This window comes from Eucalyptus grandis, chromosome 5, assembly GCF_016545825.1.
Source record: "Eucalyptus grandis isolate ANBG69807.140 chromosome 5, ASM1654582v1, whole genome shotgun sequence".
NCBI lineage: Eukaryota > Viridiplantae > Streptophyta > Magnoliopsida > Myrtales > Myrtaceae > Eucalyptus > Eucalyptus grandis.
The window spans coordinates 12,327,923-12,342,403 of record NC_052616.1 but is presented as its reverse complement, the minus strand read 5'-3'; the positions used below and the strand labels follow the sequence as shown (position 1 = coordinate 12,342,403).

The window sequence follows — 14,481 nt, the reverse complement described above, 5'->3', positions numbered from 1 at the left end:
CTCTCTCTCTCTCTCTCACACCCGGTTGGCGATAAAAAATTCTGCTGGTCTCTCTATTGCATCTTTTGCCGTTGAATGAAATTTGAGAGATGCATTCACATGTTAGAGGGATTCAATCCATCGTTGCATTTGATTGCTTTAGCATTTCACATTTGTTATTGGATTCATCTGAGTAATTTGCTACTTTTAGCATGTTGAAGGAAAATTGACAAAAAATAATTTCAAACCTTTCGCATATATGTCAATTTTGTTCTAAACATTTTAATTTAGCCAATCGAGTTTTAAAAACATTTTAAAATTTTTGATAATTTGCTGATGTGATCGATTTAGCTAATTCTAATCAGAAATCATTGACGTGGATACATTGTCGATGCTAACTTTGCAACTTTTGAATTATTTACCAACAAAAAAGGTTTTTGCATTTTTTGCAATTTTCTTAAATCCAGCACAAATTCTTAACTAGAAAGGCTTCTTGAAATAAGGGCATATTAAGTTACCAACTAGTAACACCAAAAATGAGCGTTACCCACCCTAGCAATAAGCTGCTGGCTAAAAGCCGAAAACATTGACATCACATCAAGCTTTCCCTTCTTCCCAATGAAACTCTCACAAAAGGAGTTACAAGAGTAGCTCAATTATAAACATGTCATTTCTTAACATTTACAGTATCCCGTACACATGGTATTGCCCAGATAATAATTGGTAAGTCGACAAAGTTTGAATCGTAATATAAGCATTTTCTTATGCATATGACTAAACATAAGATTATCTATTGCATTTTTCAGAGAATCAACTTCCATTTCCTTAAAGTGGCCTTCAAGTCAAAGGCCACTCCTTTCTAAACAAAATTTGTGCTCGTGTCTTTTTAAGTTGAAGGAAGAGAAAACTACTTCACTTATTAGCTGATTACATAGGCATCTTACGACTCAGCATCGTCTCAACTTATCTTGGCATGTAGCTTGAGCTGAAGAACCCGTATCACCATAGACATCTTAAGCTGCAAACGCTCAATAAAGCCAGGACCAGATTTCTGCATACTTCTTATCAGCCACTCATAATCAGAGACTGTAGCATCAGGCAGTGGTTCCAAAAATTCGCACCTGTCAAGTATGTGAGGTGGAGGTACTCCAGCCACAAGGTTTGTATCTAGCTTCGGCCTATTAACCTTGATGAGCTCTTTCGGAATTTCAATGATTGGACTATCAAGGGCCCGAGGAACAGCACCTGGAAGTACTCCCTGTTGGAAAGGCAGTGCTCTTGCAGATTGCAAGCAGAATTCAATCCATTGATGGATTAATGGAGATGGGCCTCTAATGCGGCCTCCAATTTGGTCGGTGCCTATCTTAGAGGCAGCAGGGATGGCCTATCACAAGAAGAAAGTATCATCAGGACATGATGCTGATGGTGACGGAGAAAGATCCTAGAGCTACGTTCAACAGTGTATTACTCTCTCTAGTACAGTAGCTTCCATACATTACTAGTGCTCAGTCACTAACAAGTGAAATCACATGAATATGGGAGAGGAGATAAGGCTCCACAAATACATACCCACAGATCTGCCCCATAAGCTTGCTCCTGATTTTGGCACAATGACTGCAACATTGCATCTTTATGGCAACAGGAAGGACGTCACTGCTCCACCCAACAGCCACCCATACATCATCCACCCCAAAAGCTTTTAAATAGTGTGTATTGTCAAAGAGTCGAACCTGCATGAAGTAAGACCTAAGCCTTAAACTTTTGAAAGATAAGAACCTATACAAGATGCATCAAGTTGTTCCTTTCCCATACGAAAAATTGAAAGATCAGACGTTTCAATAATTGCTGGAAGATCCATTCATGGCCGTAAACTAATAATGGAAATGTAAGATGATTCTCACCATCTTCCGAAAATTACCAAGCTACCCCATCCTCACAAGCAATCGAACAAGTGTCACTTTAGTTTTGGAAAATCAGGTCGAGTTCTCACCTTATAGTTTCTTAAAAGATTAGGCTAGCTCATTATGAAGGAATGGGTGTAGTAACTGTACTTTACCATACCTGCTTCACAAGTGATGCCAGATTTTGCCTGACAGCATTCTTTCCACCAACTACTTTTGAGTCAATGTCATCTGTGTTGTATGATGCTCCCATGTACTTAAGAACAGCACCGATAACCTCTCTAGGACTATCAACCATTGAAATTCTCCCAGCAAGCTCAGGCCTCCACAAATCCTCCCAGTCCTGCAATACACCAATGATTGTTAATCCTACAATCTTACATGACAGCTAAAATTATTCTATGCAATTAATATATGCAAAAAGTTTGTAGATGATGACAGTTCAACATATCTTATGATTATCTAACTCATGCGACTTCAAGTTGAGCAAAATGGAAGCTAGTTTTACCTGCTTGGTTTTTGGGGGAGTCAAGGAATGCTCCCAAATCTTAAGAACATGATCCGTCCAAGTCATTCAGCATTTTGATTGAAAGAGAACCCTACTAGATTAGTTTTACAGTGGTCAACTTTCATGAATTTGATGGAATTTTTGACTAAAAGATATGCGCTAGGTAGAAAATCCTTCACCTAAGGAAAAACTGGAGAGGTACTTCAAGAAAAGCCCTTGTTTTTCACTAGAAAATTTCTACTGCTTACTTTCTTCTCATAGATCAGCACAGTCTCACAAAGTATAGATGGGAAATGAGAGGCACAGGGTGTTGAATCTGAAAGAGTCCATCTTTATTGAAACACAAACTGGAAAGATAGATAGCACTCATATCCTATTCAGGGTCGCTTGTGAGTTGTCTTATGTCCTTTGGTATTTCTAAAATTGCATACTCTATTCAATTGGTTGCTTGGACATCATGAGCCGAAAGATGATTAAGGCAGTTGATCAATACAAAATAAAATAAAATAAAATAAAAATTAAATTTATATTATATTATCCTTCATGAGAATTTCCAATTTATACATTGATACCTGCAAGCTCCATCCAAAGTTTTGTCTTCATTGGTTTTGCCCCATGAACAGGAGAGAAACCCAATTTACACAGAAGAAAACCATAAATTCTTTTTTTTCCAGTTTGAAATGAATTTTCATAGATCACATACCATATTAAACCATTTCTAAATTTGATTCATGAGGTGCAAGAGCAAACCTTTATAGTTTGGGTAGGTTCCTTTTTCCTTTTCTGGACTAACCAAGTTGTTGACTGTCTAGATTTTGAAGACAAGCTTGTCTACTTCATTGCAAGGAATTTAAGACAATACGTATAAAATTTTCCTCTACTATATTAATTGGGTCAGCACTTTGCTATTCTCTGCCACAGGTTTCAACATTAGCTTGGCCCATTGGTATGGTATAGATCTAAGATGAGATACTTGATTTAAAGGGCTATGCTATCAAATTACAGTTAAGGAATCTATATTACACTATTAGAAAAATGTGCTCACGTCTTATCGTGCACATGCTTTATCGATCTTCACCACCTCCTTGTTATTGGCTTCTACTTATGATCCTTGCTAAGCACAAATTCACAACCTAATATAAATTAGGACTGATATTGTAGGACTTCTTACCTGTCCAATTCACTTAAGAAGGAGATCCACGCAGGCTGTCAAGCCCAATACTAGAAACAAATGGGTCTCTAAAACCACCAGAAAGTTTGAGGTATATTTATTTAATAGGAAAATCCATCTACGATTTTGAGTTCTCCATGAACTTAGTTTCCATAATGGGGCCTTGGTGCAATGGTATGTTCTCACTGTGTGACCTGGAGGTCATGGGTTCGAGCCAAGGAAACAGCCTTTAGGAAACATTGCAAGGTAAGGCTGCATACCTTAGACCTAAGGGACCTGACCACAGTTGCAGCTTAAATATTGCAGTAGAAGTTACTGTCACCAAACTAACCATAACATACACCGTTACAAAGTGATCAGGACCATTCCATGATTTACCCAATCTTTTAAACAAATCAACATCAACCTGCAAGTGATTACCTCTATCGGAGCCATATTAAGCTTTTTGAATTTGCTTTTTTTGTAAGCTATCACCATACTTCCCCAGCGATAGGGAGCTGCCCATACTTTACCGCCTGTATCAGTTGCCCCCTCAGAATTCCTGCGTAAATGTACCTGAGATCTTTTCAGTGAAAGTGAAAATTATTAAACTACAAACACATCAAATCAATGGCTCAGGTAAGAAGCAAGCGCAGTTATCATATCAAACTCAAATCACGCACAGAAATTCAGCAAGCAGTTGTTTGACTAATTAAAGCATTGTCACACTTCAATAACACCATTTTCTAAGTTTTATCGGCTTGTTATCAATGCAAATTAGCACTTTTTCACAAATGTTTGATGTTTCCAAGCTCAAGAATGCCGCCCATGATCCTGAACTTTTAACTTCATTTTGACCAAAATCTTCTAAGCTTGTCTGCAATAAACCACACTGTCTGTCTTCTTGAGAGCAATAAACCCCCTAGCATTTTTGCCCTTCACTTCTACTGCATCATCATTGCATTTTTGCATTTCCATCCCCACTTGCTCCTACATTAACCACATAACATACCCAGCCCTCATCTAAATCTTTTGTAATTCAAAATTTTAAAATAAAAACAATGGACTTAATGGACAAATTTATTGTCTTCAAACTTGTCGATCAGATTCTGCATCTCACAACTAGGAAGAGAATATTTTGCGAAACTTCCCACGTATTTACTTATTCGGTTGCAAGATTACATTGACATGAACATAGAGGCATTAGAGTGCATTCACAGCACAAAATTCTAGAAAGGACTGCAGTGCACGACTGTCTGCATCTACTATTTCATGTTTACCTTCCATTTGTCATTTAAGCCAGAAAACCAATCCTGCTCTTCTGCCCTTTCTATAGGCTCGATCAGGCCTTTCTTTATAGCTAGATCAAGCCATGAGTCACCAACAGTGACAATATCAGCTGCAGCAGTAGACGCGGGCTTGACATTGCCTTTAGCAAAAGCAGTCGATACATCCGAAAATATGCTGTCAAGACTCTCGCGCAACTTAAGTTGTAGCCTCGCTCTCTTCCCTTGGGACTGCATAAATTCCTACACATCAAGCAAGCAATTTTTCACAACACTATACACACTAGGCGAATTCGCTCACATCATCAGGAAGAATACAATATCAATTTCCATTTCCCCAGATTTGCACCCGAGAAATCTAAAAGGTAAAGTCCAAAACAGGAGACCTTAATCCAAGGAGGAGGCACGGAGCCGCGAAGAGCGACGACCCGCAGCGGAACGGTCAGAGCGTACGACTTCGACTTCCATTTCTCAAACGCTTCCTCCAATTCCTTATCTTCCTCTTCTTCTTCAGCTACATCTCTCGTTCCACGCTCTCGTTCCTCGTCGCCGCCAGCACCATCTGCGCTCACATTTTCAAGCATAAAAACAACAAAATCACTCGCAAATCAACCATTCAACGATCCAGCAATACAGCAAAATGGACAGAATCAGTTCACTCCTCATTCATGCTCAAGCAACAAAATCACCATCCCTCAACAAACAAAACGTACGGCACTGCACGACCGAGAAAACGATAATCATGATAACATCAAAAGAAACAAATAAAAAAAAAAAAAAGGACCTCGAGTTTGGCCTTCCTCTCGCTGAACTACGGCGGAAGTGCCGGAATCGGAGGCGAGAGCGACGGGAGGAGAGAGAGAGCGACGGAGGCGAAGGCGAAGGCGAAGCCGAGAGCCGAGAAGACGGCGGCGCAGCCGAGCGATTCGAGCGCGTCGCAACGCGGAGGCTCCGGCCGGAGGACGAGAGAGCGGCGGCGAGAGCAGAGAGTGCGCGCCGCGCGACGGAGCCCATTCCGGTCGGGGAGGCGACGGCGGAGGCGAGGAAGCTGGGAGGCCGGTTCTTCGGAGCCGGACGGAGTCCAGCGGCGGAACTGAGAAAGGGGACGAGAGAGAAGATGAGCTCATTGCTAGAGATAGAGAGAGAGAGAGAGGACTGGTATGCGTCCTTTTGGGTAGAGAGATTTTTTTTTTTTTTTTTTTTTTGGCTCCATAAATGAGGAAGAGGAATTCGGAAGTACTTTTGGTTTGCTAGAATACTTGTAGTATAAATGCCTGCCACACCGTGATGTCATACTAGTGAGACTTGGGAGGGAAAATTTTGTTTTTGAGAAAAATACTCTTCAAGAAATCATTTCATCGAAAAATGTTTTCTCGATTTGGAAATTTTCTTACTTCAATAATTGATAGATGCTTCTCAAGACTAATCTCCAATTTTAGCGAAATTAGATCAAAAGCATATTTGAATGTAATAGAAGTTAACGGGGCCTTGAGGGTTGCTGGCCACTGAATGGGGTTTGGGCAACCTTCTTGACCATCATTTGTAAGTACTGACATTCTCCAGAGTTTTTGTGTCGTGTCGGACGTTTCGATACGTGTCGGACACTCGGATATTCTGGATACTCAGGTTAACACGTGTCGGAAAATCGGACACTACTCGAGTTGAAATTTTAATATACAAATTTCCGACATGTAATTCCAATATCGATGTCAATTTTAAAATTTAATAAATAAGAGATCAAAATATATATAAAAAAATAAAACACAATAATAAAATAATAAATGGAGAAAGAAAAAAAACTCGGTATTCTCTTTTCTCTTGATTTCCATTTCCGTGATACACAATTCACCCCTAATTTTTTTTTTTTCTCCTCTTCCAATATATCTAACATATGAGTCCATAATATAGATCGCTTGTTTTTTCTTTCAAGTTTTATGAATTATTGAAATAAAGTTGAATTTGTCAAATTGAAATAAAGTTGAATTTGTCAAATTGAAATAATTAATGATATTAATAAATGGAGGATTAATGTTTTTGTATATATTCATTCTAGGCTTTTTAAATTATTTATTTATGAATTTGATTGAAATAATCATAAAAATGATAATTTATTATTTAATATATAACGTGTCTCAATATATCGAAATTGTTTGTTTTTGATAAATGACGTGTCGGCGATATCGTGTTGTGTACGTGTCGCGTGTCAGTATTGATGTTACTTAGCTGACAGTAGCTGGCCATCCCATTGGTTGCTAGCCCTTTTCAAAATGATGGGGCAGCCATATCAAAAGCTCTTCATTCACTTTTCTTTTTAAATGTAATATAAAAAATTAATATTTGAAAAAAAACACTATTATGTTAGTCTTATTCTTTGTGCTTTAGTCACGTCAGCATAATGAATAAGTCACGTTGACATTTTCAATAAAATTAAGATAATAAGTTAATTCCATCAATTTGGCAAGTTTTAATATTTATTTACATATTTTATAATTTTAGAACTCAAACTGTATTTTAATGACAGGCTTTAAGACTCCAATGAATTTGTCCCTTCATATTCTAATACAAATGTGTCGATGGCCCGGCAATTATTTTAAGGAAAGCACGCTTTCGAAAAGCAAAGACTAACTTCCACAATTTTTTATTTGATAAATTCATGCAATCGGTTCAAGTCGGTAGCCGTCAGCTTCGACGATCGATCATCCGATGCATGCTTATTCTCAGAGAGGAACATGTGATTCTGTCATTATTACAGCAATCAGCTTTTCAAGCTGTCCAAGTCATGCTTTATCGGATGCGATTTACTTTCCTTCAATAATTCGAATAGACAGAACAACCAAAAGGGCAACAAATTTATTCACCAATAAATAATTTACAAAAATGAAATAACAATTTATTCAACTAAACTCAACCCAACAATAATTAGGCACCACATTATACAAGGTAAAACGGCATGAACAATTTCCTCCAGATTCTATTTCACAAGATTGTTTTGCATCAGATTCTTGAGCTCTTGTTTTGCATCAGATCCTTGCGCTTGTCGTTTCCAGTACTTTTTTAGCCGGCGCTTTCTCTTGACGTTCCACATAAGCAGAAGGAAACCACCCGGCATTTCCATTACATTCGCCTTCCGACCATCCGTTGGGAGCGACCTTGTGAAAACCCGAAAAAAGAGATGGAATAGCAAAATTATGATGGGAACGAAAAAGTGTAATTGCTATTAATAGATAGAGAACCGAGATTGTTTTTCTTTTTCTCCTCACATCCATGACAAAAGATAGGGCCGACAGAGCGAGATTGTTGGAGAAAAAGAATTTGTCGCTCAGTTTAACAGCAGTGCCAAAAATGATAGATGGCAAAATCCATTTCATCAGAAATGTGCAAACTTGTTCCAATGTAGCTGTTGATTGGTAGCAAATAGAAATTGCAGAGATGAAAAGAGGAGTACCTGCCGGACAATGACATAATCATCAACAGATAGACTCAACTCTCCTTCTGCTTGAGCATCAAATGAGTGTATGACCTGAAGCATGAAGTATAGGCTATTAGCTAGAAAAGAAAAAGGAAAGAGAAGACGAGGAAGTGAAAATGGTAGCTAATGTAACAAGAGAAACTCCAATTAAATGGGTCCCCAAAAAAATATAAAATAGTGGTGTCAGTAATGGACTTATGAAGCACAAAGTACTCTGGTTAAGCAAAGTCAAATCTGAAATGCAAATGATGGCACACGGAAAAAAAAAAAATGCGATCACATGAAAGTATGTGAGGACTGAAAAGAGAAACTGAAAAGGTTTATGACCAGCTTAGATGACAAAGCAATCTGTTCCCATCTGCAAATATTCTAAAATTTCCAGTAATTTTAGAGCTCGGAGACCTTACTTTTCCAATGAAGTAGCTCTCATACTGATCAATGTGTCCATGATCATCTGATATGCTTGATTTGTCATCCTCATGAGCAAGTGGAACTTCCCCATCTCGCTGCAATGTCGTTGATGTCACTGAAGGCTCACTTGATTGCTCTTCCTCTATCATCTACTCCAGGAGACAACATATTCAGCCTCACCATAGGAGCGCAACAACTCAAAATACTAAAAATAAAATGAAAGAGAGCACTATTATTGGTTAAATGTAGGATTTTGGGAAGAAGTCTAAAGATGGTTTTCTGAGAGCATGAGAAAGTACGTCGATAAGCTACCTACCTCAGAATGTAACTTCTCTAAGATGGCAACAACTCTTCGGTGATAGTCTCTCTCCACATCCACCTGCATGGAAAGTTCACTACCAATTCAACAACAAAAGCAAGCAAATGAAGCAGGAAAATGCAATCTCTGCATTTAAATCTTACAAACAATCTAAAGCAGTTGCACTTGCACAATCCGCTACAGAATACGTCACATACTAAATTTCCTCTACTCAAATTCATTTGCTAATTTGCTATAGTTGGTTCTTTTTTTGCCAAATTTTTTTTATAGTTCGTAGATTAGGAAGAAGTGTTGCCTCAATCTTTGTTGAACCATAACATAGAAGAGTATGCTAAGTACTCAAAAGAAGCTGCACCCATAATCCGAGGAATTGTAATGTCATGAACTGTGGAAACTAAGGCATACTTCAAATTGGCTACGACAAACTGCACCTAAAGCTACATTACACAGCCAACTTTCCTATCACTAACTGAAAGAACAGTATCAACATAAAGTCATTGCCATAATCTTCCAGGTCTTTAGTTGACAATTTTGCTTGACTTTTATAATTTAGCCAGGAAATTTAGAATGGCCAGAAAAATAATTAATATTAGGGGAACGTATTTAGACCTAAAGGATCAAAGAATTACTACTGTACATGCCTCTACAAAATACTGCCCAAAAAAAAAAAAAATTCCCTGATCAGTCCATCTAAGTCAGCTAAATCCTAAAGTATGTTCAGACAGTAGCTAGCAAATTTGTTCAAGCTATATCGAACTCCCAATTAAGAGAAATGCAATGGCGTAAAGGGATCCATGAAGTAGAGTTGCATCAGTATGAAAGCTGCCACGCTAATTTCTTTTCATAATACGCAACCCAAAACTGGAAGCCAACCCAATAAAACCAGTTCAGCAAAGGTGAAAATACCAAAAATTGACACTAAAATAGTCACGATATAACCAAAATCCCATCTGCTAATTGTTGAACAACCTCCTCCTCCATTTAGAGTTTCACTATTCAACATACATACTCAAACTGCATAACCATGACATAGGGAAATAGGTATGTAAGAGCACAAACCAGAAAACTGCTTAATCATCAACTCTAAAACAATAAAAATACAAAGGAAGTGCACAGACTACCATTTTAAGGAGACGCTGGAAAGTGATCTGCTGCTGTTGATTTTCAACTGATAACATAGCATCAGTTGCTTCTCTACCGAGTGCCATCATAGCTGATTTAAGTTCAGTCAATCTTGCTTCTGCACTTTTAAGCTTCAGGGTACTTTCTGCAGATTGAGTCGAATCTCTAGATCTTGATCGCCTTCTCAGAACTTCAGCTGCCTGAGAGGGGAAAAAACAATTTTACCATGCACTTACTATATCTCTAACACCATCTTGATGAAGATGTGACCTAAATGATTACCTGGTTTTCCACCTCTTGCCGGAGCTTGTCATAGCGGCGAGTTAAGTGGCGCGCATCTTCCAAAGGAGCTCCATTTATAACTACCCGTAGAGGCTCGGAAACCTATAAATAATATCTGTAACATGATTAGATGAAACCTAAAATTACTAAAACAGCTGGTTAAGCTCGATTAAAACTTTCCAGCAGCAATTAGTGTAAAGGACCATTTATCATCACAAAGGACGAAAGACTTAGATAGAATTACCTGATCACCTAGGGTTCCAAGCAAGTTCGCTCGCTCGCTTTCCATTGAATTATGCGAAGTACCAAATGAGAGAGCAGCTCTCGAAAGAGCAGAACCAGAGCCCTGGTTCTCAACTCCATAATTGCAGCAGTCATCAGCCAACTTCCTTACTACCACATAGAAACAATATACAGACGTCAGCAGTGGAAAGGGCATGGAGAATGAGAAAGAAAATCTATCTTCACCTATCGCCATTTGCTTTGAGCTTATGGATATGAAACCTTCAACGCCTCGAACAATATTCCTCTGTAGATGCTGTGCAAGATAACATAGTTTTAGATTTTTCTCAAGCAAAATCATCATCTCCATATTGCTTGCATCAGTCCCCTCTTAGTGAGAAAATATACCCCATTGGAAGACATGAGATTAGTTAAAGACACTCGATAATTTCACCTTGGCTACCCTGGTAGAATTGTACAGATTCTGGAGTTGCCGGTAACACTGAAGCTCGTCTTCATCAACCATCAGTGCATCAGCATCAAAGTGCCCCAGTTGTTTCAATATTGCCTGCGAAACACAAAAACACAATGTTGCAGGATTCCTCAATCACTACACAATCTTCGGTTCACTTAACTTTCGCGAAGAGATTGATCAATGCCTCTCCTACTAATTCTCACGCAGACCAAGCCCAATGGCTAGTAGAGCCGGTTCATCAGATTCATAGTCCCACAGACACCACACATGTTTGCCGCCGCGAAAATTCACAACCAAACGTTCAAACATAATCGACGAGAAGACGAAGCTAATCGAGTAACTCCAGATAACTGCATTATCTCGATTTCCGCAGCATAACAAATCAACGCACACGAACAGAACCTTTCCAAGTCCACAATTCAAAACACACACTAAAAAATCCCGGATCATCCAACCAAAACAGGACCAACGACAGCAGCAGCAACCGACAACAACAAAAGCCGCACGAAAAAGCTCGAACATCAGACGATTCGCCACAGGAGCGGCGGCAATGCCCGCGGCGAGCTCAGTCGAGAGAACAATCGGAATCACCTGCTGCTGCTTGGCGACTTGCTCCCGCAGCTTGCTGGCCTGTTTTCTTTGATGGCCTCCATGCTCCCGACGCGCGCGCACGGGCCGGAAGCCCGATTCGCCGCCTCTCTCTCGGGACTGCGATCGCCGATCGCGAGGAACCGCCGGAAGCGGAGGCGGCGGGAGCAATGGCGGCGGCGGCGGCGGTTGGAGGAGGAGGAGGAGGAGGAGGAGTGGGGTGGGTTTTTTGCGGTTATCTTTACAGGTAACGACAGAAGAGAGAGAAAGAAGAGAGAGAAAGAGGGGCTGGCATGAATGATGAAAAGCTGTGGGGGAGGAGAACGGAAATGAAAAGTGGGGAGAGAAAGTGGAATCGACAGGAAAGGCGAGAAGAAGGAGGAGGAAGAATTTCGGAGAAAAGTGTATTGACTCTATTCATCGCGTAATTGAGGGCGCACGTGGCCCTACGCCATGTGGTCGGTCGGGCCCTCTTTCCTCTTCTTCGATTAAATTAAGGTAGAAAACAATACTAGGATTTAAAAAAAGAGAACATAACACCGATAGTCCCACTAACTTTTCCGTGATGGGTAACATAATTCGCAAATTTTTAATTTATTTAATGCGATTTTTGAGTTCAACTCAATGTGAACTTTTAGTTTGTTCAATTTATTCATTGAATTATTGATACATGTTCAATAGACCGGATTGAATTTAAAGACTTAATAATTTAGTGACTATATTGGATACTTATTAAAAATTCAGTGATCACATTGTATATCGAGTTAAAGTTTAAAGATCGTATTAAACGAATTAAAGTTTAAAATCAAATCACATACCAAGTTAAAGTTCATAAGTTGTTTGTGTAATTATCCTATTAAAAAATTTAAAAAGAGTAAACTTTCGATAAAAAAGACTGATCGTAATTAAAATTCCTTTTTAAAATAAAATTTTATCTAGCGATTAAATTGTAATTATCAATGAACATCTTTAGTTTTAACTCTCAACAATCGAAATCGTCATATTTTAAGATTGATTAAAATTGTTAAAAATTTAATTTCTCAATCTCATAAGTAAGCTCTTGGGCTTCTCAATTTGCGTCGCAAAGCGGAAAGTTTGTCGGAAAATTGTATGAACTTATTTCTGGAAAAAAGAAAACGAAACGCAACTCGGTCGGCGTGGTTCTTGATTTGTGTGTTTTAAGAGAACAATCATACATATTAAAGTCCAAAAATATAAGAAAATGTCAAACTTGCCGGTTCTCGAAGCAAAACCCCAATTAAGAAGCAGCCCTTTTTCGTAAAAATGAAAAAAAAAAATTATATTGAAAGAATGTATTGAAAAAGAGAGCACGAATGAAGCCTCCGGAGTCAAAAGGGCAACTAAACCTTATGAAATTAAAGCAGTGGCGGCCACCGAACATTTTGAATGTTGTACTTTGCCTTTCGCAAGCGAGAGCGATGTTTTATCGTGGTGTTTTACAAGTCTAATTACAGGATTCCTGATATCACGTGCTACGGCACGAGGCATCTCTTCCATAAAGATCGACCCGCATGAAGGGAAGGATCGCGTAGTAGCAGAAGAAACGACGATTACGATGAGGTAATCGATGCCGTTTTGATTCGCCATGGCGCTGAGAAGTCGATCCGAATCGTGTAAAAACAGCCGGCGGGAGGTGCCTAAGTCGAAGGAAATAAGCGGGCGGTGAAACATTGAGTACATGGAATTTCGACTTGAATTAGCGGCGGCTAGGAAGAAACCCGCATCGAGGGCGTGTCGTCGTTCTCCTTGGAAAAGTAACGGTCGGGATGAATGGATCCGATCGTCTGCTAGGCCATGAATGTCGAAGACCCCCTTCTCTGGCCTCCAGAGTGCAGTACAGGATGAACTGGCGCTCGTACATGGCCACGGCCACGACCTCGCAGGGCAAGTGGGCGGCTGTGGAGTTGGCGGGAGGCAGGCGGAGGATGGAGGACCGATCGGCATGCGGGGGGATGGCAGGGATGGCAAGGACGAGAAGATCATGTGAAATCCAAATGACCTGACCGCCGCAATCTCAGCTGCGGACACAACAATGGCTCGGCGGCATCTTGGCTAGCGCCGCCTCCTTTAGTTAAGGCCAATTACTTTTGCCTGCTCAACTTGGCTGAGGACAAGGTCCTTGACGCGCCCACGCCCGGGAGCGACGATGACGATGACTTGCCCGCCATTCAAACCCGGAAAAATAATGTAAGGCAGAGGAAGGTCGACGAGATAGGTCTTGTCTATTGACTATTACCAGATCACTACTCGAAGATCAGCACAACTCCACGGGGAGAGGGAAGCGTAAGGACTTTGGGCCGGGGCTTGACAGCAGCATCTAGCAACTCAGAGGGGGCCTAACGACGATGATTAGGCGACAACGGGTGGACAAGCCTTTTGGCCCACGATCGTTTTGCGTGAGATCAATGTTTGTGTGTCGCAACCCACGGAGTGCTAACCTGGCACGAATTATCCTCTTGTGGGGAGCATTATGCTTCGTACTTATGCTTTGTGTAAGCTTTCTTAAGCCTTACTGGTTGCAGTTTGATTTCTCGTTCATTTATCAAGTTTAACTAAAATTGCCATTAACATATTCTGGTCCGTTATGAGATTTCTGCGGACTAGGGATACCGAGGGTTTGGGGCCTTAGTTATATAAGTTTTACCTAATGCTCATTATCTCACTCTACTTTTCTCGTCTAGTAAAATGTTCTTTCACTTGATCTTCATTGAATTTATCTCTAAACATGCAAACCTGGAGAAAATTATT

The 14,481-nt window shown here is 39.9% G+C and overlaps 1 protein-coding gene and 1 pseudogene across 1 annotated transcript; both read right to left on the bottom strand.

Moving 5' to 3' along the window:
• Positions 1 to 627: 627 nt before the first annotated feature.
• LOC120293629 lies at positions 628 to 5,951 on the bottom strand (annotated as a pseudogene).
• Positions 5,952 to 7,645: 1,694 nt separating this feature from the next.
• Positions 7,646 to 13,320, bottom strand: LOC120286366 (SH3 domain-containing protein 2-like). The gene is made up of 11 exons (XM_039313325.1): positions 13,186 to 13,320; positions 11,716 to 11,832; positions 11,104 to 11,217; positions 10,896 to 10,965; positions 10,672 to 10,820; positions 10,428 to 10,529; positions 10,145 to 10,345; positions 9,021 to 9,083; positions 8,701 to 8,853; positions 8,270 to 8,344; positions 7,646 to 7,973 (listed from the first exon to the last, which is right to left on the bottom strand). The coding sequence occupies exons 1-11, from the start codon at positions 13,318 to 13,320 to the stop codon at positions 7,845 to 7,847; spliced, it is 1,308 nt and encodes a 435-aa protein (XP_039169259.1). The 3' UTR covers positions 7,646 to 7,844.
• Between the last annotated feature and the right edge of the window lie 1,161 nt (positions 13,321 to 14,481).

What these genes read in the sequence shown, in the direction of transcription:
- LOC120286366 (XM_039313325.1), bottom strand. Translation starts at nt 13,320, where the DNA reads ATGGCGAATCAAAACGGCATCGATTACCTCATCGTAATCGTCGTTTCT. An exon ending in TTGGAACCCTAGGTGATCAG is followed by an intron (nt 10,530 to 10,671) that starts GTAATTCTATCT and finishes TATTATTTATAG; the next exon opens with GTTTCCGAGCCTCTACGGGT. An exon ending in TAGAGAAGTTACATTCTGAG is followed by an intron (nt 8,854 to 9,020) that starts GTAGGTAGCTTA and finishes CTCCTGGAGTAG; the next exon opens with ATGATAGAGGAAGAGCAATC.